At 35.9% G+C, this 23,174-nt stretch overlaps 1 protein-coding gene across 2 annotated transcripts in view; it reads right to left on the bottom strand.

The window, feature by feature from the left end:
- The window catches only part of LOC132199845 (cytoplasmic polyadenylation element-binding protein 2), a 244,340-nt gene that overhangs the window by 7,761 nt on the left and 213,405 nt on the right, over window positions 1–23,174 (bottom strand). For both annotated transcript variants that reach the window (XM_059624892.1, XM_059624901.1), the window contains 5 exons: window positions 2,267–2,527; window positions 1,243–1,355; window positions 973–1,183; window positions 736–917; window positions 29–139 (listed from right to left, as the gene is read on the bottom strand). In XM_059624892.1, coding sequence (XP_059480875.1) covers window positions 29–139; window positions 736–917; window positions 973–1,183; window positions 1,243–1,355; window positions 2,267–2,527 — 878 coding nt within the window. The remainder of the gene's footprint in view (window positions 1–28; window positions 140–735; window positions 918–972; window positions 1,184–1,242; window positions 1,356–2,266; window positions 2,528–23,174) is intronic.

Here is a 23,174-nt window from a genome sequence, read left to right as displayed (position 1 = left end):
TTTTGTTGAAATTAAGAATTTTCATTACCTGAAGACATGTGACATTAGCACAGAAGAATGGGGCAAACTTTCCTCCACAGCGTTGGCCCTGACACTCGTCACACATTTGGTCGTCAAGCACGTAAGGTTTCACTTCAACCTGCGAAAATTCCATAAGTCAGTTTTGCGCTCTCGTATGTGTAAATATATTTTTATTTATTTATATGCAACTTTTGCAGGGGGTCAAGTGTGGGAAAAATGAGACAAAATCGGATTTGCAATGCAAACGAGGGGAGGCAAAAACATGATCGCAATAAGTGGTTTTGAGGTTAACTACGTAAGCCCCCTCGGAAAGTCATAAAAATGCAAAAACTGCCTTTGCATGAATAATAAGCGGAAGGGTAACAACACTTGAGCATGGGACAAGCTTGGTTGAAAAAAAAAACCCAATCGATTTAGTAAAAGAAGGAAAGTTTCTCCAAAAGACTTAAATCTTTAATTTTCCGGTTGAATGATGTTGGGGCCTAAAATGTACAAAATGAGGGGATGTTTTTAAGTTCCCAATTTAAATTTAAAAATCAGTTTCAAGAGTTTTTAATGAACAAGGGCAAATTTTCATTTTTATTTTTGGAATGTTGTCAAATATTTCAACAACAAAACTTTTTAATATTTGTTTTGGAGAAGGAATTAAAAGACAGATTTCCAAGGGTTAAAAAAATTTAAAATAATTTTTAAGCTAAGAAATAATTTGTTTACCCTCTTGTCGATGTCTCCGTGCTGCAGTTGGACAAATCTAGCGCTGATGGCTGCTATATAGCTCTGCTGATTGCTAAATGCTACTCGACCCGCGCCTTTTGGATACTTGAGCTCAGGATCTGTGTCGATTCCAGCGTAGCAGACTCCTCCGTAGAGACGGTCCATGATCATGGCCAGTTCCACTGCGGACGAAAAATATTAGTCTCAAGAGAAATCAAAAGCCACATGAATGCCGACCAGCTTTGAGGGGCCGAGGCACGCCGCCGACGAACACCGTTTTTCGCGGGTCCAGAGGCATCGACGCGTCCAGCACAAAGTCGGCGTCCGACAGGCGCCACGGCCGGATCTGCACCGGCTTGTCTTTGATGGTGGGCGACGAGACGCACAAGTACAGCTTGTCGTCGTCCTGGATGCACGCGTCGATCAGCTGCTGCACGGAACTCTCGTCCTGATTGCAAAGGAAAATCATCAAATGATATTTGCCAATGAAAATAAACTTGGATTTACCTGGAAGAGGAGGAAAGCGTAGCCCTTGGGTGGAAAGTAGCTCTTGGACTCGGCTTTGTGCGGCCAATCGACAACCAGGGGGCCGAAACGGCGGAAACTAGCTGTGATCTCATCTGCGGAAAATGAAATTCAATTGTTAATAAGTAAGAAAAAAAATAACTATTTTTGAAAGATAAAATTAAAACTAAAAATCTGTTGCAGAACAAAGGTACTTGTATAGCAAATCGTGGCAAATGATTAAAAAACTTTTTTTTATGCTTGCTTATGTAAATTATTTGTAATTTATGGTGATTTTAATATAAAATTTGGCTTTTCCTCAATGGTTTTTTGGGAGTTTTTTTATTGTTTAAGATAAACAATATCCTGCTCTACATGTTTCGGCTGCGGGCTGCAGCCATAATTCATGAGCTGTGAAATCATTATGACAAGAATTAGTGAAAAAATAAATCTTTTATCAAGAAATTTCAAAAACGAATAATAATTTTTGAAAAAAAAGATTGATTTTTGCGCTAATTCTTGTCAAAATGTTTTCGCAGCTCATGAATTATGGCTGCAGCCCACAGCCGAAACATGTAGAGCAGGATATTTTTTTTCTTTAAACAATAAAAAAGTCACAAGAACCCATCGAGGAATAGCCGAATTTTAAATTAAAATCACCATGAATCAACTCTCGATCGTGAACTTCTGCTACAAAAGTATTTGTAATTTCTTAGAACTTGTGAAAGAGACTGCTTCTTAAACAAATTGAAATTTTAAATAAAATAAAGCTTATTTTAAGATAAATAATAAATATACAAAAGTTTAACGAGGAAAAGCTTGGTTCAAAATTTTACAAAAAAAATTAAGCCAGGTTTGGGAAATTCAAGCAAATTTTTCTTTTTTTTTCTATAAAAATGTAATCTTGCATTTTTCTTCGAAATAACATGAAATCTTCAATTTTCACTATTTAAATTCCAATTTCTTCAAGTGAAAAGTGTAAGAATAAAGAAGTAACGAGAGTTTTGTATTATTGTTAAATATGTACCTTCGTCAATGTCGGGAGGCAGACCGCCGACGAACACCTTGCGCGAGAACCTCTCGCCAGTCTCGGAGCCTTGACTGTGTGGCGACGAGCGCGACGGCGACGACAGGGGTTGCGCCGAGTTGGGCATTCCCTGGGGGCCGCCGGCCTCGCCGACGAGGCCCGGGTGGGGCCCGAGGCCCAGCCCGCCGAGGCCACCGTGGCCGCCGTCGTCCAGTAAGGCGCCGCCGCTCTCGTCCAAGCCAGTGAAGAACGGACTTTTGCCTGCAAACACAAATTTAATTCATTTTAGAGAGAAAATCGCGAAAATTGTTCAAAGGTAAACGCCGAGAGCAAAATGTTGATGAAACAACACGAGCCTTGTTTGTGTTTTTCCTCGAGTTGATTAATTTTAGTTTTTTCGTCTCGATTCATTAGTTAACTGGGGCCGCTTTTTTCGGTCGAATTAAACCGGCTGAGCCACGTGACGAAACTAATTACCATGTTCGCTCGAAAAACAAGCGCGTAGCAGAGCAAACTAATTAGCGCCGTTCGTTCCGAGGGCCAATTAAGGCCAAGGTGGAAATTTTTCGTAAAAAAACGACGCACGCCAAAATAATTGCGCACCAGGCGTTGAGCATTTTTTTTTTATTTCTCTGCCAAAACATAATTTATTTAAGCTGTTTGACTCATTTTCAAATTTGAATAAGGGCTGGTGGAAATTTTCTTGCGACTTTTTGAGTTTTTTTCCCGCGCGCTCTCCAGTTGGAGCACGTTTTGTCTCGTGCTAGTCTGAAATTTCAGCGCGTGCCTCCTCATTTCGTGCCCTCTTAAACACTTCCCAAGTAAATATTCCAAGGGACTGCTGCGTGTAAATAAAGGGCAGATGGTTTCAGCACTTTCAGCGCTGCTAAATTTTGTTCCAACGGATTTTTAGGTATTTTAATATGTTGAATTTTCTTTAAAAGCAGAAAAAATTATCGAAATTTAAAAAAAATTATTAGTTTATAACATTTCTATAAAACTTAATCATTATTGCTTGCTAATTATTAATTCACAGTATAAAAATTAGTTTATTTTATTATAGCTACATTTTAAAAATTTTATTTCTTTTGTATCTTTTTTAAGTTTCTGAAATATTTTAATAATATACGTGTAGTTGTATGTTCTATAGCATGTTCAATTTAAATATGATTTGTTAAAATATTCTTAAATTCGGCTGCAGAAACCTACCAATGTAATTTAAATTAAAAAATAAATAAATGCACGCTTTCAGTAGTGGTGCACGAAAATTGACTTCATATGTGAAACGTAGAGAAAACAATTATTAATAAATTAATAATTTTAAGATTATGTTCTTTAATTCTATGAGTTAACTAGGACCCACAGCTAAAATTTTACGGGAAAGCGTATAATGATTAACAAAAATGAGTTAATTTTGCATATAATTGTATAATTATGAAAATTCTTAATTTTCTTGTGGCTTTTATGTTCTTAAAAAATTAAAAATTGAACTGAAATTATTCTGAAGCTGGATTCTAAATGCTGGCAAAATTTAACTTAAACAAGTGCATCGAAAATATTTCAAATTAAATCATGCTCAATTTCAAACTAAAAGAAGTTTAGTATCTTTTTAATGACATTTTAATCTTGCTAAATTTAAAATTTAGAACACAAATTTGAATTCGTCAATTAACTTTGAAAGTTGTGCAACTTGCATTCTCTTTAATCGTCTCATTAAAAGTGCGATTTTCAAAGCGCACCAACAAGTCTCTGTGTTGCGGAAACTAATTTTGCAAGTTGTCTCATCAAACGAGTTAAAGGACGCAGACTGCGGTGCATCCTCTCGAGAACCGCGCCGATTTACGGCAGTTTCGCACGCGGAACAAGAAAGCAACTTTTGCCATTTGTCGTCACAGTCGAAAGGACGGACGGACATAAATACTTTGCAGAAGCGAAAATAAATAAATTATTATGACAAGCGCAAAGTTCTGGAATTATATGCGTTGCGCGCGGAAAAACAGCAGCAGACGCGAATAAACTGGAAGTTGCATCGCCGCAGAGCGTCCGGCTGTAAAATTCAATTTGCGTCTCGAGTGCGCCAAACTTCTTGTTCTTTTTTCCCAACAAGAACAACTACTACTATTTTCAATTTCGAGTCTCGAGACTTTTCCTTTGTTCCGTTCTAGGTAGGAAACGAAGCTTCCGCCTCATAGATGGAAAGAAAGATAAATCGCTGATTGGAATTTAATTAATGTCTCCCGCGCGAGGAGAGAACTTTGTCGGCCGATCCGGCGAATTAATTGAATCATTGCAGCAGCAAAAGTTTTCAGCTGCACGGAGAGAGAGAGAAAGAGAGGTGATAAGTGACCTTTTAATAGTTGCTGATTTATTGCATCCAAGCGAAATTTATTAAAGAAAAATTGTAAAAGTCCCTGGAGAGCAGGTGAAAAATGAAAATTGATACTTTTAAGCATGTAAAAAACCGAAAAAGGTTAATTTTTCTATAAACCTGTCTTAAGTTTTCTGACTTGGGGTTTTTTTTAAGCAGAAACTATTCTTTTCCAGATAAACACACCTCCAATTTGATACATTTAATTTTTAATCTCTTATCTTTTGAGCTCCACAGAAAATTTTAATAATCAGTATATTTGCAGGCATCTTCAGACAAATATTTGAAATCCAAATCAATTGCGATATCCAGATTTTACATCTCCAAACAACACTTCCGAGGTGTTTCTATATTTTCATAAATTGTATCATTTTATATTATTTAATAGTAATTTTAAATTGTGCTGCTAAATATTTTAATAAAATCTTATTGACTCAAACGTTCCACTACAATATAATATAATTCTTAATTAATTCTCTTGACTCAACGATTCAAGTCCCAGCATTAAAATTAAAAATGAAAATTTTATTGTATTTATGGGTTTTTATATTGTTGATACAAAATCCTGTAAGATCTTTCCATAAATATTTAATCTTTTGTCAACATAAATAAAATATATTTATCATTAGAAAATATTTTAATAATGTTAAAAATTGTTTTATTACGTCTTAAAAAATAAAAATAAACGGAGATTAAAAAAATTTAACAAATTATTTCATGTTACATAATTTTTAACTTAAATGATTATATATTTGAAGTCTCCAATTTCAACTGCGCATTTTACCATTGAATTGATCTGTTTCAGAGTTCATCCTTCCGCTCGCGTGCGTCCGCCTCGTCCCAGATAGAGAATTTTCCACCCATGGAGCCCTCGGATTACCTCGCCTATCGTTGCTGCTGCCGTGTTCGTATCTAACAGCAGTGCACGCGGAACGCCAGTCGGAAATTTTTTGAAATGCGATTTCTGCGTTTGACGTGCAGGCAAATGATACACACACACTCGCTGATACGAATCCGAGTGTTTTAAACGTGGAAAAAAGAGCACGCGGTGCCGCACACAAAAATAAAAACACTCGCATCCGCTGACACATTTCGCAGCGACGGAAAAAGCGGCACAGCATCGAAAATCGAAAGCTCACATACACACGTCAAAACTGCTGGATTATTTATCTTGCGCGTCGCCCGATGAAAAATACAAAAAATAAATAAATCGAGCGTGCTGAAATTGATCGCTGCCGGCCAATTTAACGTTTATTTATTTGGAGAATTTGATTGATAAAAAAAAAAAAAAAAACAATTTAAAGGTTACATAGAAAAATAATACAGAATTTTGGAAAATAGTAGTGAATTTTTCCAGGGGTTAAATAATGTAAATTTTTGCTTTGAATTAAGTTTATAATCCTCATTTTTATTACAAAATAGTGACATTTTTAAAAATTACTTTCCAATTAAATAAATGAATTGATTTTTAAAAATTAAATGAGCATATTAGAATAAAAGTTTTGGATTTTTTTAAAATTTACTAGGAAATTTGAATTGTTTAAAAATGCAACCGGCGCAACTCTAATGTAAAGCAGGTTGCATACTCACTTTTTTAAGATTTCAATGAAAAATAACTACCATAAATGGCTGACGATGAATTCCAGTACTTTGAAAAATTGCTGATCATTTTGGTAAAAAATTACCATTTACGAAACAAGTAATCCATTTTTGAGGTCAAATATTTGTTAAATTTTTTGAATTTCATTAATAAAAAATAAAAATGATTAAATTACATAAAAATATCTTCCAATTTTGAAATGCAATGATTGCAATTAATCTGCTATTTTTAATTAATTTTATTTCCATTCTTTTTTCTGCAACAATTAAATCTTTTCCGTATTACTTTGTAACTCAAGACGGGATTTCGGTCGGCTGGTTCTGAGTGTAGGGGCGATTAGCATGCAAGCGCGGCACGGGGCGGTCCATAATGGGCAAAAAGCAATGCCGTGTATCACGCCATGTCGCGCGAAACGCAGAGGCCACGAGCAGCTGGTGGTAAAAAATTCGACGACTTGTTCTACACGGGGCGAATGTTATTTACACTTTATCTGCAGCTGACATCGCGAAATGTGCACCCAGTCGGTATAAAAATTTCATAAATTATCTCGCGCTCACGCCATTGAGAAAAAAACGAAAGGGGTGGGGGGAGTGAAAATTCGGCTGCGAGGTGGTATTAAATAATTTTATGGAACCGAATATGAGAAGGACGCATTTTCTCGATTATCGCAGTTTTCACGTTTTCGGACTGGTTTTTTATTTTGTGTTTTATATTTATGGGTTTTTATATCTCGATGTAGAGGAAAGTCCATAAAAGAAAGAAAGAAAGCAAAAGGGACTGTTGCGCGAGTTGCGTGCACGCCAAATTTGCGTATGGGCAATAAAATTTGTGAGGGAGAGGAAAAGTAACAGGCAAAAAAAAGTAATAAAAACTATAAATAATTTGTCAGGAAAACAAAAAACTGAATGAAATTTTTTCTGAGTGAAAATTTGTTTAATCATTCTTAAAATTTACTAGTTTAAAAATTCCCATTCATTTTTGATGTTATTTCTTAAAATTTTTTATGAGATAAATATTAATTTGATGAAATTTCATTTTCTTCCCCAGCAATGATAGAAAATTATTCACGCTGTGATTTCCTTTATCGATTTCAATTCTGATGACCTGAACGCAAATGGCCCCTTTCCGTGTTCGGGCGGAATGAAACGGTCTGACGAGTTCTCACCACCATTTCTATACTTGGAGCGTGTTGTGCGTGTTGCATCCTCTGCAACTTTTGTTTTCCCTTTCCCGCGTTTAATTTAATCTCTCTTTTTTACTCTCCTTCGTTTTCCCGTCGGGATTTCTTCTCTTTCTTCCTCCTCTCTTTTTAATCTGTCGCGAGGAGAAAAAAGGAAAGTTTTTTTTTTCATTTGGAGCGAGATCGACTTCTTGCTCAGCGGGAATCGCATTAAGCAAGTTTTTAATTCGACTTGCGACGAGACCAAGTTTCTTTCGTTTGCAGAGAGAGAGGAAAAATGTAATTACCAAGACAAATGCGACGTAATTTGTGTACCCTATTAATTTTGAAGTACCGTCGAAAGGAAATGAAATTGGAGTTGCACCGGGACGCAAGTTTCAAAATTACAAACGGAGGTGAAAAAGGCAGAAATTAGATAAAAAAAAATATATATATATTTAATAATCTCCAAATGAATAAATTATTAATATTGAATGGAAGATTGAAATTTGCCATGTATTTGTCTTAAAAATACCCAAATATGTTGGTTGAATAAATTTTTATTCATTAAGTTTAGGTCACGTGTAAGGGAAAGGGGAAAAAATTTTCATCCTAGAGAAAGTGATTTTAAAATTAAATTATTAATAATTTTTTTCTCTAATAACTATAGAGTTTTGATATTATTTCAATTTATATTCTTGGCCAACTGAGCAAATGAAATTGAATTCAGGAATTCAAAAGCTCTTTTTCCATTGAAAAAAAAATGGGAAAATTTTCTCATATATGTTTGTGGAATAGCTAGAAAATATTATTGCGCTGAAATCCATCCCACCGAGAGTGGTCGATCGAAGGAAAGAACGATTGGGCGCGCACCTCGCTTCAGCTGATATATACATTTTCTTTCTCACTTTGAAAAGAATCCGGCGAGTGTAAATAAATGTTGAGCGGCGAGGAAGGAAAAAGAGTGGTTGGGCGGAATCGAAGTGCTGGCCGCGTTTTTATCGCGCTCTACTTTGCTGCTCAGAAGCATAATAATCGCGCTGCTCCATTTAAATTTCAATAAAGAGCCCCCTGCGGTTGAGCCGCGCGGCTCACACACCCCAATAAACCCTTTCTTATCGCCGAAATAAGCCACAAATCTGTCTAGCGACAACAATTGAGACTTTTCTAAAGAAAACTTCTCTACGTGCAAGCCAAAGAGCTGTTTTTCTATTTTTTACTTTTTCAAGCTCCGTTGTCGGGCTATTAAAATGCTCCAGCCAAGGTGAGTTTGTTTTGTTAACTCGAACTTGGAAAAATATACCAAAAGAGAAGCACGCAAGTGAGAATAATCAAATTATTTCTCCAGTTGAATTTGAAAAAGCCCGATTTTTCAAGAGAGAAAACAGGCTTGCAGCAAAAATTATAAACAAATTCAAGATTCAAACAATGAAAATTTGTAAAAAGTGAATTATTCACTTGTAATAATAAGTGAATTGGTGGATTTTTTAAATTGGTTAAAATAAAAGATCTAAAATTCAAATTATTTACATATTTGATATTTCTTACTCTTTTTAAAATCTTGAATAGAATTTCCATTATTATTTGGAGACAAATTCTGACAAATTCGTCTTTCATCAAAACTAGCCGGTCCAACTCCTTTTTGGCTGATTCCGCAACCGGCACAACACGGCGCCGGGTGTGTCATTTGCGTTCGGAGCTCATTTGCAGGCAGCGACCGCTCCGAAATTGCGGTCTGGCCGTGTTGATGTTTGTGATCTGGACGCGTATCAAAAGGCCGAATGTTGCTGCGCATTAGCATCGTCTCGGTGTGCGACGTGTGACGCACGCAAACACGCGGTGATTTATCATGTCATGTGATCGTTGACAGCGCATGAGAGAGCGACCGAGACCGACTCCACTCTGTTTTCTTACACAAAGAGTTAATGCTTCCATTAGTATAAGTGCTGACCGGCTTGACCTTTCGCGGTGACATTTTGAATTATGACAAAGTTAATTTTTTCACTCCTCGAGCTGCAGCAAAAAAATAACATACACATGGAAATATTATAAAAAAAAAAAAAAATTGTAAATAGTAGTATTATCGATAAAAATTAGTTCCATTGAAGGTGCATGAGTAATTATCGGTCTTATTGATATTTAAGTTTTGATAAAGTTTTATACATTTGTGAGATAATTTTTGGTAGATTAAATTAAATTTTTATCAATGATATAATAATACACAAAATACGGAAAATGACCAATACCATGATTGAGTGGATTGATAATTTGTTTAATATTGTTAAAGTCAGTATTTAAATTACACAGTGGCTCATTCTTTAAAAATCCTTTAAAAAAAGTACAATTTAATTACACATTATATTGAAAATTGTTGAAAATGAGCATTCTTTCAAATCTCAGGCTAAAAAAATTATAAGAAAAAAAATTTAAATTTAATTCATATTTAATTAAACTAGAATAAAATTGAAATAACTTAAAATAAAGTTATATATTATTTATTTTTATTATGTAAGGTTTTTTTAAAGTTACAAGTGATGAGCTTTTAATAAACTTATAAAATTTTCATCAAATAAAGTTTTTCAATAAAAAAGCTGGGTACATTTTTTTAAATGAAAAGGAGTTTGTATTTGACGGATTTTGTAAATGTTTCACTTCATGTCGAAAAGGAACAAATTTCATTTTCATGGCAATAAAGTTTTACATCTTGATTTTTTTTGCTTCTTTTTTATGCGATAATTGCTATTTTATTGATGCAAAATTGCACAACAGACGGAACGAAATCCCATTACCATAGTCAATCGGCAAGAAGAAATTGCCAATTGACCTCTGCTGGATGCTTTTCTCTCTCTCTCTCTATTTTTTTTTTACGTCGAAAACTGCAATTTTCCACTTCACGATCTATTTACGGCAGCAGATGCATTTCCGCTGCAATTTCCGATCAATCTGCATATCTAATTCCAGGCGCAACTGGTAAATTATTAAGCGGGCGTCGAACCCGCACAGGTGCATCGTGTCTCGCCCGGGCGCAATAAATTTCACGGAGCTGCGCTGCCGGTTGCATACAAACTACACCTGCCGTTTATTGAGAGTGGAATCGTCCTCGGCGCGTAATTTACGACCGCGCCGGGCATTAATCGCACGTACGGAATTAATTTCGATTGCATTTGCGAGAGGCCGCTGCTGGACAAAGCATTAAACTTAATTTTGCTTGATTTATAGTTGGATGAAAATTAGTTCCATTGAAGGCGCAACAGTAATTATCGGTCTTACTTCTTTTCGAATTAAATATGAAATGTTATTGCTACTTACAATTAATAAAGTTTGGAAAAAATTTTTATGCACGTTTGAAATAATTTTCGCTAGATTCTATTAAATTCCTTGAATGAAAAATTAATACATAGAAAACAATCAAGCTGAGGCCACGGAGACTGATCAATTAATCCCATGAAATGGATCATACTAAAATAAAAGTTTTAAAAAGCATAATATATCTGTACATTATATTGAAAATTGTTATAATGAGCTTAAGCTCTCAAGTTAAAAAACCAATAAAAATATTAAATTTTAAAATTTTATAAATAATGTTTGTTTAAACTTAAAAAAAAATTAATATAACTATTTATTGAAAGAAACTTAAAATAATATAATTAATGATCATTGAGTCTGCACCTTATTTGCATAATTCTCAATAAAATATTATACACTTCTTAGATTTTGAATATTAAGAGTTACTGCCAAATAATTTTGTACGTCCAAAGAAATCTTCAAATGGAAAAATATAAAATTATTATTTTTATTAAAGGATATTAAAAGATAAAAATTTTTAATCCTTCTTTAAATATTTAAATTACAATTTTCATGCAAAGCGTGTGTTCAAATTTTACTCTAGAATCTAATTTATTTAGAAAACTGTTGCAATAATTTAGCGTAAAATTATTATTATATCTCTTCAAGTTTATGCAGCACTATATTCTATATAACTTTGAGTTCCTCTCTTCCTCTCTCAGCAATCATTAATTACACCCCACGGCCATTTTGAAGGGAACTACCTCTCTCGCTTTTCAGTATTCAGCACGTCTTCGCCGCCTTATCTTACGTTTTGTTGCTCGGAAAATTCGCATTTCCATCTCCGAAGCCGTCGGGCTTTAATAGTTAAAAGCGAAATTTCGCAATAACTCCTCTCGAGACGCTCGGCACTAAAATCCGAAATCCCGCGTGCCATAAAACCGCCGACGCCGCCGTCTGCTGCGCGTGTTTTATGGCTCCGGATCTTGATGTGCAAAAATGCGCAGCTCAATAATTTTCCCCTCTGCTCTCTGCGAGTGAAAATATTTTACTGATATATGAATTATTACTAAATATAGATAAATATACCAAATTTCAAAAGTTTGACGTCTTTTATTACCTTTACATCAATAATTTTTATTCTTAATTTTGTAATATCACAAAGTTTGGAGCATGAAATTGATATCAATATTTTTACACTGTTTCGTTCTGAAAGGGCCAAATTTTGAGTGCATCAAATACTTTCATTGAAATTTCCATTCCAGTCGTGAAATTTGGCCTCCTTCCGAAATGAAGAATAAAATTCAGTACTGAAGAAACCATTTAAAAACAATTTCCGCTTTCCCCACACAAAGGAACAGGTGCGTGAGAAGTGCGTTTTATGTTTATTGATTCGTTTTGGCCGACGGAAATTAATGGAAACGCAGCCGAGCTTGTGCAGCCTTCGGACCATAATTATTTGGCTCCTTAGCGGGAGATAAGAGCGGCGGGATTCACTTGGAGTTGTTTTCGGCCGAACGGGGGAGGATTTTCAAGGAGACAGTGATTGATTCGCGCCCGAGATTTCTCCTTCTTCCTCGAGTGCTTTGTCCGTTGTGTATAATATATTGTTAGAAGAAGAAGGTGGATTTCACCAAACACACAAAAGGATCCGAGCCCTCGTCCGGTGTGCTGATTCTATTCGTCATTTCCAAATCAGGCCCCACTTGAGAGAAAGACAATAGGGACGGCCAAAGACTGACGATTTCAGTTAATTAGAGTTAGATTAATTATGAGGAACATTGTGTTTCCCAGAAATACATATGAGGCTGCGATATATTAACAATGCAATTTTAATTCATTTTTTAGTACAAAATTAAATCGCGCTTAATTTTAAATTATGTTTATTATTATAATATTTTTGTTATATTATAAATACAAAAATGGTAATTCTGGAATTTTTTAGTATGCCGCTATTTACTTTGTATTTTTGTGCATAAAAAAAATGAAAGGCTTCAAATTTCTGACGTTTGGAATGTTAAAAATAAAATAAAAATACTAGTAAATTTACAGATATTTCAGTAATTTTTATTTAAAAATATGTTATTTATTTTTACTTCAAGTTTCACATGCCATGTCAGCCCTGTCATTATTGTTTAATGTTCTCTTGCAACGTTTACTAAAAATGTTTCTCTAGCATTAAAACATTTCCTATCATTCCTATTTTTCCATTTCAGATATTAATAAAAAAATTGGTATAAAAATTCTACTTTAGTAATTTCACCACCACATTTTGAATTTGTGTTTTCAATAATCCCTTTTTTATACAAAAACATGCTGTTAGTCTTTCTGGTTAGAACAATCATGAATGAAAATGAAATTTTTTCGCGGCGAAGTCCCGCGGCGGCCTTGGCGCGAACTCTGACATTTGCTCGGGTACGGGAATCCCACTCTCGGTGGCAACAGAGCAACCCAGCAGAGTCGAAAGCCACACACCAACATCGCTCATTGTGCATGTCTGCTCCGTATGTGTACGGTCGGCTGCTGTAATTACACGCGATTCATTATTAAGCAAAGAGGAGAGCGAGAGAGATGCTTAATCCAGAACAATGGCGGATGATTCTATGAATAAATCAGCCGCACTCCAAAGGGGCGTTAATGCCGCCGCAAAATATGGAAATAATAAATATTTGAGAGTACAAATTGCGCGCCGAGAACACGCGAAAACGCACTGCACACTCGGCGCTAATGGAGCTTCCCAACTCACCCCCCCTCGTTCCTTCTCGGGCTTTTAATTAGCGGGTTAATTCATGTTTAATTCAGTCTGTCGTGCGATTTTGCTCACACACGTGCTGCGTTGGAAGGGAATTGCATCTGAAGAGACTGTTAGTTGTGAATAAACTTGGAGAATAAATAGAATCAAATTTGTTATGCAAACAGGAATTGTTGTAACGGTTGAATGTAAATTGTATCACAATATTCCAATATTTTCCCCAAGACACTGCAGGTTAAAAATTATTTAATATTATTAGAAAAAAATTTACAAAATTTACCGAGAATGTATTTCAAAAGATTATTTTTATTCTCAAATTAAATTCTTATTTACGATCATGACAAATGATTGTATAAATATTCATTTCTTTAAATGCCAAACTTCTAACTTTGGATGAATTCAAATATTCTTTGTTCTTTTTATTAAAGACTGAAATACGTGGCTCATAAACATGCAAGTTTTTGTTTCCTCGTCGCACCCCCGCTGTCTTTTGGTCGACGACGCTCACGCAAACTTTTCAAATTGAGTGATAAAACTCGAGCGAAACTATTTAAAGGAGCATCAGCTGGCGCGGGGCGAATCCGGTGTGTGCATATAAAAGTTTCTGCTCTTCTCTTTCGTCGGATAGTAAAATTGTTTTTATTATCATAAGCAAAAACACATTACGAAATTGCGGTCATTAGCAGTAAAAGTTTTTATTACCTCTCTCTCTCTTCAGAGAGGGATGCATTTTTAATTTTCCGGCGCAAAATCGCGTGACCCTTCAACCCCCAGTCGAAAAGGCATCAATATTCATGTGATCGCGGAAGAAGAGAAAAATGAGAAAAAAGTGCGAGGGAGGAAAAATAAAATACCCCGCTCGGCTGCCGTATTTGCAAAACAGGCCGATTTTACGGCGCTCTCTTTACTCGACATATGCTAATATTTTTATTGCCTATTTTTATTATCATAATGGCGGCACTTGAGTGATTCGGGGGTGGTTTTTTTTTCCAACCCTTGCACGCGCATTATGCACACTTTTTATGACACCGGAGGCTCGATGCAACCTTTACGAGCTCGCTTGTGCATTAACCCTTTTTCATATTTTTCTTTTTTGCTGACAGCCGAGAGGTATCCTTTGCGTCGATAAGGCGGTGTGACAAGAAAGGAGGATGCACCGCGAGGATTTTTATATCTTGCGCGTTAGCGAGCGAAATTAATTAAAAACTACGTCTAGAGAGGAAAGAGTCGCTCTTGATTGGAAAAGTTGGCAGGAAAAACGCGGGTGTTAAGAAGAAAAAGGCATTAAAAGATAAATATATATAGAGAGAGGTGGGTAAAAAAAGCTGGCCATTGATTGATTTATAACCTGCGGTGAACAGGAAAATTTTGCCTCGGGTGCAAATCTTTTTCAAACTTCTGGAGAGAGAGAAAAGTTTTCGCACCGTTGAAAAGAACATTTTTTAACTGCAAAGTGTGAAAAAAAGGGCTTGGAAAGACCTTTTCAGACGCGTTATTCAATAATTAAGTGGATTTTTATGAGGTGAAGAATTATTATGTGAGATTTCCACGAATTGAATCAAATTCAAGCGCAAATTAAAAAAATTTGCACAAATAATTTTACAGAATTCATTACAATTTTTAAAAATTTTTATTTTGCTGCTTTTTTAATATGAATACTATTGAATAATTTGTTAATTTTTATTAAAAAAAAAAAACAAAAAAAAAAACAAAAAGCTGTACCAGTTTCGGTCACGGTTTGCATCCTTAATTCAAGTGCAACTAAAAATACAAAAACAAATTAGCAAAATTGAAAAATCAATTCTTTCGACAATTCTTTTTTTGTTAAATATTAAAACATAAAATTCGTGTTTCATTGAAATTTCTTCAATTGCACTATCGCTGTTGCAAGTTTGTAGCAAATATATTTAAAATTAATATTTTGAAAAAATCAAATTTTTGTAAATTTGATAAAAAAAAAAACATCCAAATTGAAGATTTCATTGTGCATTGGCTTTCGAGTGGCGGAATTCAATTCGCTCTGAGATATTTGCAATTTTCCGTTCCATTTGTCCTTAAATCCGGTGGCACAGACGCAGCTGCAAACAAAGCGGGCGCGCGTTAATCTTGGTCGCAGAGGGCAAAGGTGGTGCCGTCTGATGCAAATGTGGCCGCAAGACGCCCGTTTCCGGCGCCCCAGGGCGACCTAAACGGCCATTTTGGGACGCATTAATATTAATTCCGAGGGCGGCGGCGTCAATTCGGTGCCAAACTTCATTTCAACCAGTGAGCGGTGAATTATTTACTCGGCTGCGCTCCATCTTGCTGATTAATTGTCAGCAGCCAGATTAGGGGCGGATTTCCACCAGAATCGATGGAGATTCATTCCGAAGGTGCCGTCGGGCCGGAATTGGCGAATCTATTTCGGGAGAGAGAGCAAAGTTCGCCACCGGAATTGATATTGACTTCGGCGGGACTTTGGTTGCGAGAAGTGACGCCGTTCAAGTGGGCCCTTTTGAAAGCTTTGTTCGCGGTTATTCGTGATAGAGGGGATTACATCAGGCAGGTTTCTCGAAATTTGCTACTCAAAGAGGTGTTTCTTATGGTCATGATTTTAGTGGCCCGAAAATGTCAAATAATTAAACAGTTATTTTGAAGAGAATTTGGAAAATTTAATTAAAATAAGCTAAAAATTGGTGCTTTGCTTAAATTTGGCTTGAAGCTCAAATATTTTTAAGCTAGAAACATTTTTGGGAAGTTTTTAGTTCTTTCAGTGGAAAAACTTTGACATTTTATGGATTTTTTTAATTTAATCGACAATAAATTTTACAATAAGCCATTTTTCTGATAATTTCAATAGAATTATTTTCCCCAATCTTGGTTATAATCTCCAAATTCTAGTAAAACAACAATTATCAAAAAATTCCAATACCGTTCTTATTAAATTCATTATTGATGAATTCCAGGTAAATGGATTGCTGATGAATAACGGTGTTTTTTTTTCGTTCCAGTGCTTTATTCTCGTTTTTTGTCTGCGTTAGACTTTTCCGAAGGCAATTAAACCAAGAGATCGTAATTAGTATTTTAATTCCGTAGAAATAAAAGGGAAAAGCTTTTTGATGCCCTCTATAATCGGCACGGTCAATTAGACCGGCTGGTCGCAAATGCACTTTTTAGCGCCGACTCTCGTATCCATAAAACGGAAAGTCAGTTTTATTTCCAGTAATTTTCCGCCTCATCGAACTCGACTAGTCCGAGAGGTCTGTCGAGAATTTCCATTGGAATCAACTAAAGCCGTTTAAACCTTCCGAAATTAAAATCAATTGCAAAGCGGGGCTGGTGTAAATAATAAATGGCCGGTGCAGAGCAGAATTATAATTTCGCCGACGAAGGACTTAGTTAGCCACCCCGGCGCAGTCCGAATGTATGTAAATTTGATGCAGCAGCAGCAAACTCCATTATTGTTCGGATGAGATACTGCGTTAATAGTGGTCGTTACATCCACTTTATCTGCATAGATAGGACGTTTCGCCGTGTTTGTTGGCTGTTGCTGCATAATTGATTGCGAAATGCCCCCCGCCGACCGTTGGCTCTGCAGTTTCGCCGACGCATGCATGCACGGATTAAATTTGTGCGACCGTTTTGATCGAGTACCCCGTTGTATTTTTTGCTTTAATTGATGCGCCCCCGCTGGATTATGCTGCACAAATGTGGCGTGAGTTATCGTGCAAAAGGATAAGCGGTTTGTTTGCATTAAATTCGGTTGAAACTTTTCATTAAAACTTTGCGGCGAAAACGTTGAAATGAAATTCAAGGGGGGAGAGTTTAAATGCTAATTAGAGAGGAAGCGACTTTGCTGTGCGGCGAATGTCACACCACGCGTCGTGTAAAATGAAATTTTAATTTTGGAATAAATTTTAACTCCGTAATTTTGAAGGAAAATTATATTTTTGTTGTTGAAAATTTAGTAATGAAACTATGCAGAGGAAATAATTGAATTTTTTTTTACTATCTATTTAAATTATCTTCTACTTTCTATTTAAATTATCTTCTTTTAATTCCAGCAATTTTTTTTTTCAAAAAATCTTGAATTTATTATACTTATCATAAAAAGCTTAATTTTCTTACGAAATTACTGGAAATAACTTTAATAATATTTAAATTTTTTTCTTTTTCTATAGATTTCAATCACACTGATGAGAATATATTAAAAATAGGGTTTAGTTTTTATTTGCCAATAGATCTTGCTTTTAAACAATTATTTACTCTCTATTTTCAATTTCCTTCAAAGGCTTAAAAGATAAATGGACACAAAAACAAGCAATCCCTTGATCAAGACCGACATTCTCTCTCTTTCTCTCCACCAATATTTTATTTCCACGACTATATATTCCGATGCTTGCAAAACACGCTGCTTTTGGTGGCGTAATTTATGCGTTGTCACGTACGCGGCGAAACGCAATAAACAAACTTTATTCCGATCGTTCCGGGCTTTCATTATATTTATTTTTGTACTTCCATTTCTCTCTCTTGGCCAGATTTAATGTCACACGCAGCAGCTTTGCGGTTTGGTTTAATGCTCGCAAATCCCGGCCGTCGCTTTTCTCCTCCCTCTCTTCTTTTATTCATTTATCATCCTGATCATCCGACCGCAGCCGCCGCCGCCGCCGCGACCTCCAGAAGAAGCTGCTTTCTTTCTTATACTTATTTTTATTGACTACAAAGGCCGTTTTATTGCGGCGGGACGGAAGAATATGGCAAAGGAGTGAAAAAGCGACGGAAAACGCTGCCGGCGCTTTGACAGACAGGGCAATTAAGTCTGCGGGCACAAGAAGTTTCATCTTTTGTCGGATGACAGTTTATTTTCGGTCGGTCTCGCTTTGCAATCGCCAGGGTCGGCGGCGGCAATGAGAGAGAAAGACCAAGACACAGAGCAGAGAAATAGAAAAAGAAAGACAAAGCCGAGGTCGTTTCGAAAGCACTTTGCCGGATTGAGTGAGCACCGTTAGTGTATTTTCATTTATATAAACTTGTGTGTGGGTGCCACTGACAGATAGAACAAGAGACCTGTCATTTTAGAATGGAGAGCGGAATTGTAAAAAATATTTTAATACCAGTAACGTCACATTTTGCTGTGGAATTTCTAATTTTATCATTATTTATTCACAAATAATCAACAATTTTATAATAAATATTAAATTATTGAATGAAATTAATTTATTTAAAAAGTTTTTAACTTGAAATTACGAAACTTGCTCATTGTTCAAAATTAAAGAAGTTAAAACCTTTTTTCAAATTTAACTTTGCCTGAGATTCTGTTGCAACCTTAGTGATTGAAACGTTTCTTTAGTAAATTATGTTAGGACAAAAATTTAATGCTATTAGCTCTCAAAATTTCCTCTCTTTCGGTTGTGTCTGCCACAGAAAACAATTTTAATTTTATATAATTTCGCAGTCCTGCCAATTTTTATTGAAAAATTGTCTTCAATAAGTACTCTATCAGAATCTCCAATAAAAAATTAAGATTTTACAAATTTTTCGAACCTCTATAAAATTTTTCGTGAAAACATCTCTTGCAAGCTCTGAATTTGCCTTGCTATGCAAATTTTCCTCCAACATTCATGAAACAATGCACATATTTGCTTTTGACGATTGACAGACCCGTCTTGGCTCGTCGTCTCGCGATTGATCGCTGTAACAAGGCGAATTAATGACAATCAGCGACTTCTTCGGGTTGCACTTCGCGTCGTCGCAATAAATTACGCAGTCTTAATGCACCGGCGGGGTGCTAATCACCGCGACAAATCCGGCGGCGAATCCATCCGTCTTCCTCTCGAACGAACTCGTCATCCGTGCCTGCACGCGTGTAATGATGATTACGTTCTTTGGAGTTATGCGTATGTAAGACGCGCACCCCTTTCGCCGGCAAGGAAGGCGCGGGGGTGTAAGTGATAATGGCTGGGGTGTCGCGCGCGCCGCATAACAAACCTCCCAAGCACCTGCTCAAGTTGAGTGGCAGAAAATAGACAAGATATATGTTGAATTTTCTCTCTCTCTGGCAGTTCTGCACTAGATTATGCAATTAACTTGACGTTCATGTGAGAAGAGGAGCACATGATAATCTAGCGCCGCCATCATCCCTCTTCGGGGACCTGCCGAGAGCGAGGCGTGCCCGAATTAGAGATGAGTGACGCGAGTGAGTTCGCGGAGGGATTTCCGGACTTTCGGGCCTCCGCATCAACTAAATTAAATATCTCCAAAGGCCCCGCTGTGTCTAGTATGCGAAATGGAATATGCTTTTAGTCTGGAAAGTTTCTGGTTTTAATAGAGGAGGGTAAATATTATATAAATCTTGCTTCCGAGTAGAGAAATTTAGTGTCATAATTTTTTTTCCTTTTTCTCAGCTTGTGATTTTCTAAAAAATGTGTGAATTTAATTAAATTATTGATTTCTTTCAGCTTTTGAATATAATTAGTTTTTTCTTTTTCCAAAATTTCTTTACATTTCATTTATAATTTTTGTGTATTTGAATGCATATCATAACAGGCGGTGATTGCCTTGTAAAACACCAATAAACTTGATTTGAAAAAAAAGAATGTTGAATTGTTTAGATTTTTTTTTGTGAAATTAACATTTTGAAGAAAAAAGTTATAACTTTTCTTTTAAATTTCATGATGATGTCCTTAATAAAAATAATCGGTTGAAAAACAAGAAACTAGGATTTTTTTATTTTTACTCAAAATAAGTATTAATTATATTAGAGTAATTTCTGAAAAAATAAAATTGGAAGTTTTTAAATTTATTTAGCAATTGAGTCGGTAAACAGCTTTAATTAAATCCTCGTTTTTGTCAGAAATTTCCATGGAAATTGAAATTTCGCTAGCTCTTTTGTCAAACCCTTTTCCGCGTATAGAATTTGAGAAAAATCTCAATTCCGAGGTTCACTCACGCGCATTCCTTCCTCTCTATTCCTTTGGCTAGAGGCATTGCACGCACAAACCACTTCAATTTTCAGCCGACCACGCGGTCCGACTCGGGTTTTGTCAAAGGGACAATATATGAATGCCGCAAGAATTCGGCATTCATTTCACCTGCTGGCCAGCAAAGTTCTTTCTCTAGAACTTTGCTAATTTTCATACCAAAGTCGGCCGTGCATTCTCTTCGGAGCAGAGAGGGAAAGCAAGCAATTAATCCTGTATGCCGCAAATTCCTCTCGGAGATTTACCTGGTCCGGCGCCGGCTTTTCACAGAGAGAGTCCGGCCAGGCACATTAATTATAAAGTTGTCACTCCCCGAGTGCTGGGCCGAGTCTTTGTTGTGAATATTAATATCCGCGTCAGTGGACGCGCCTGACGTAATATCAGAGCACGCTACTATGCTAGCCACCCTCGGCCATGACGCAAACTTTTTGCCCCGGCCAGAAATGTAATTACACAAGCAAAACACGCGGGCTAATCGTAAAGCTGCGAGAAAATATGACCGAAAACCACATTAAAAGCCCAAGCCGGCCGGCAAATTGGATTTTTTCCAGCACGCGTCCCCCGGGGGCGCAGTTTGCCCGCGCCAAATTGATACAATTATCTTTTATCAACCCTTGCGTTCTCCACGGCACAGGAGATAATAGTAATTTGGTAATTGATAAAGTAGCAAACCTTGCTTCTCTGGCGAGGGTTTTCCGATTGTTTCATTTTCATATATCACAGGAGAGGGACGCACACGTGACGCATGTCGATGAATTTTTCACGCGCAGCCTTCCCCCTTTCGCAACTCTTTCCTCTCCGGGGGCTAAATTTTACGACAACGCTGTTAGCTGTTACGTGAAACAGATTCTTGCTGGATGGCAAGTGGACACTTCTGTTAATAATTACAGCCGAGATGAGAAGTACGTTTCTAAAATTAATGAGAAAGCGTTTCACGTGTCTGTAAATCTGCAGTCGGGGAAAAAAAGTCAAAATAAATTGTCATATGAGGCGCAGAGTGTTGTTTTTTATTTTAAATAAAGCTAAAAACAAACATAATGCATAATAATAAATAATTAATTTTTTAATTTTAAAATATTTTTATTTTAATACTTTTATAATTTATTAATTACCTTTATTATTTATTAATTGTATTTGAATTAATCTTTCCAAGACAATGAAAAAGGTGGGATTTTTTTTATAATTCACAAAAATTATAGTGAATTATAGTACTTATTATAAATATTGTAGACATCATGTCAGTATGGATTAATTATTACGTAGTAATATATATGGGTTTACCTGTTACACTTTATCTTCTTCTAATGCAACAAATAATTTATTTTAATAATCACATAAAAACATTTTAATCTTATAAGAGCTAAATATATCTAAAAACTTGTTAGTGTAAGTTTGATGGTTTGATCAAGACTATCAAGAGCGAGCTAGTTTAATTATATAATTAAAATAATTTCATAAAATATCAAAAACTTTAACTTGTCTAGTGTTAAATCCAACTAAATTATAAAACGAATTTCTCTAATTATTTCCGTTTCAGAGTAATCGGAATTACATTATTTAATACTAGAAATTAAATTATTATTTTTGGAAACTTTTTATGAATAAACTTTCCTTATTTTTAAACAAACAAATTAAGTTCTTTTTGAATTTATTGAGCTCATTTTTTATAAAAAATGATGCATGAAGAGCATGCTCTCTCACATAATCCAATTTTGCCCACGAGTGCTGTCCCCTTGCATTATTTTTCCTTCTCCTCCGACATAATTTCATATTTCAACATCATTAATTTCAATTCGAGGTTAAGCATCCTTTTATGCTGCGCCTCATTAACGGAAATTTATGGAATTTATTCTGCTCTCGCTCGAACGAAACAAAAGCGTTTTCCCTCCATATACTAATTTGGATATTTTGCGTCGCGGGAGAGAGAAAAAAAAGAGTGCTTTGCCTCCCTCGCAAAACTAAATGGAATGGACACATTAATTATTGTGTTTTTCGCATGCGGCCCAAAAACGCTGCTACTTCCAGATGCGTGCGGTCGCCACGCGAAAAATTATTACGAAACAAAAGGAGGGTAAGGGTTGCGTTTTTTTACGCCCCTTTCATATTTCAAAAGGAGCAGAGAAAAAAATACACCTCACGCAACAAACAATGCAGCCGAGGAGGTAGAAAGAGGGCGAATTATGAATTTAACCATCCAGGACTATCTCTCTGGCACTCGGCGGATTATAATTAATAATTAGCGCGCACAATGGAACGGCCAGGACGTATGGAGGTTGGTAAAAAACAAAAATAAGGCACGGAAAAGGCGTTTGTGTTGCTTTTTATCTCTGAAAGAAAGATTAATTAAATTCGCATAACAACTCGATAAGAGGCGCCTTTGTTTTGCGATTCCTGTTGTTTTGACGTCACCTGCCTTTTCTTTCTCCTTTTTTGAGGCAGCTAGGGAGAGTAATTATGAAAAGGGGGTAATTATAAATTGCAGGAGAAATCCCCTTGTCCCCAGGGCTTTAACGTTTTTTGCCTTTTTAATTAGCACTTTCGGATTTTCAAGACGGATGGATCCTTTTAATGATGCGGCGAAAGTAAAGGGCTGGAAAATTTTTAGACTGCGGTCAAAAGTATTTTTGATTTTTATGTATCACATTTTCGCTTAAATATTTGATTTTGAAAATTGGATCTTTAGCAATCGTGTTATTTCGAAGTGAAAAATGAGACTAAAATGTTCAAAATAATAAGTAATTGAGACGATTTTAGGGTCTGTGTTGCAAATTCCTCAACTTTTTTG

Source organism: Neocloeon triangulifer, unplaced genomic scaffold, assembly GCF_031216515.1.
Source record: "Neocloeon triangulifer isolate White Clay Creek 2 clone unplaced genomic scaffold, ASM3121651v1 ptg000001l, whole genome shotgun sequence".
In the NCBI taxonomy this organism is placed as follows: domain Eukaryota; kingdom Metazoa; phylum Arthropoda; class Insecta; order Ephemeroptera; family Baetidae; genus Neocloeon; species Neocloeon triangulifer.
Note: the sequence above shows the minus strand (reverse complement) of the source record. Positions and strands in the feature narration are given on the sequence as shown.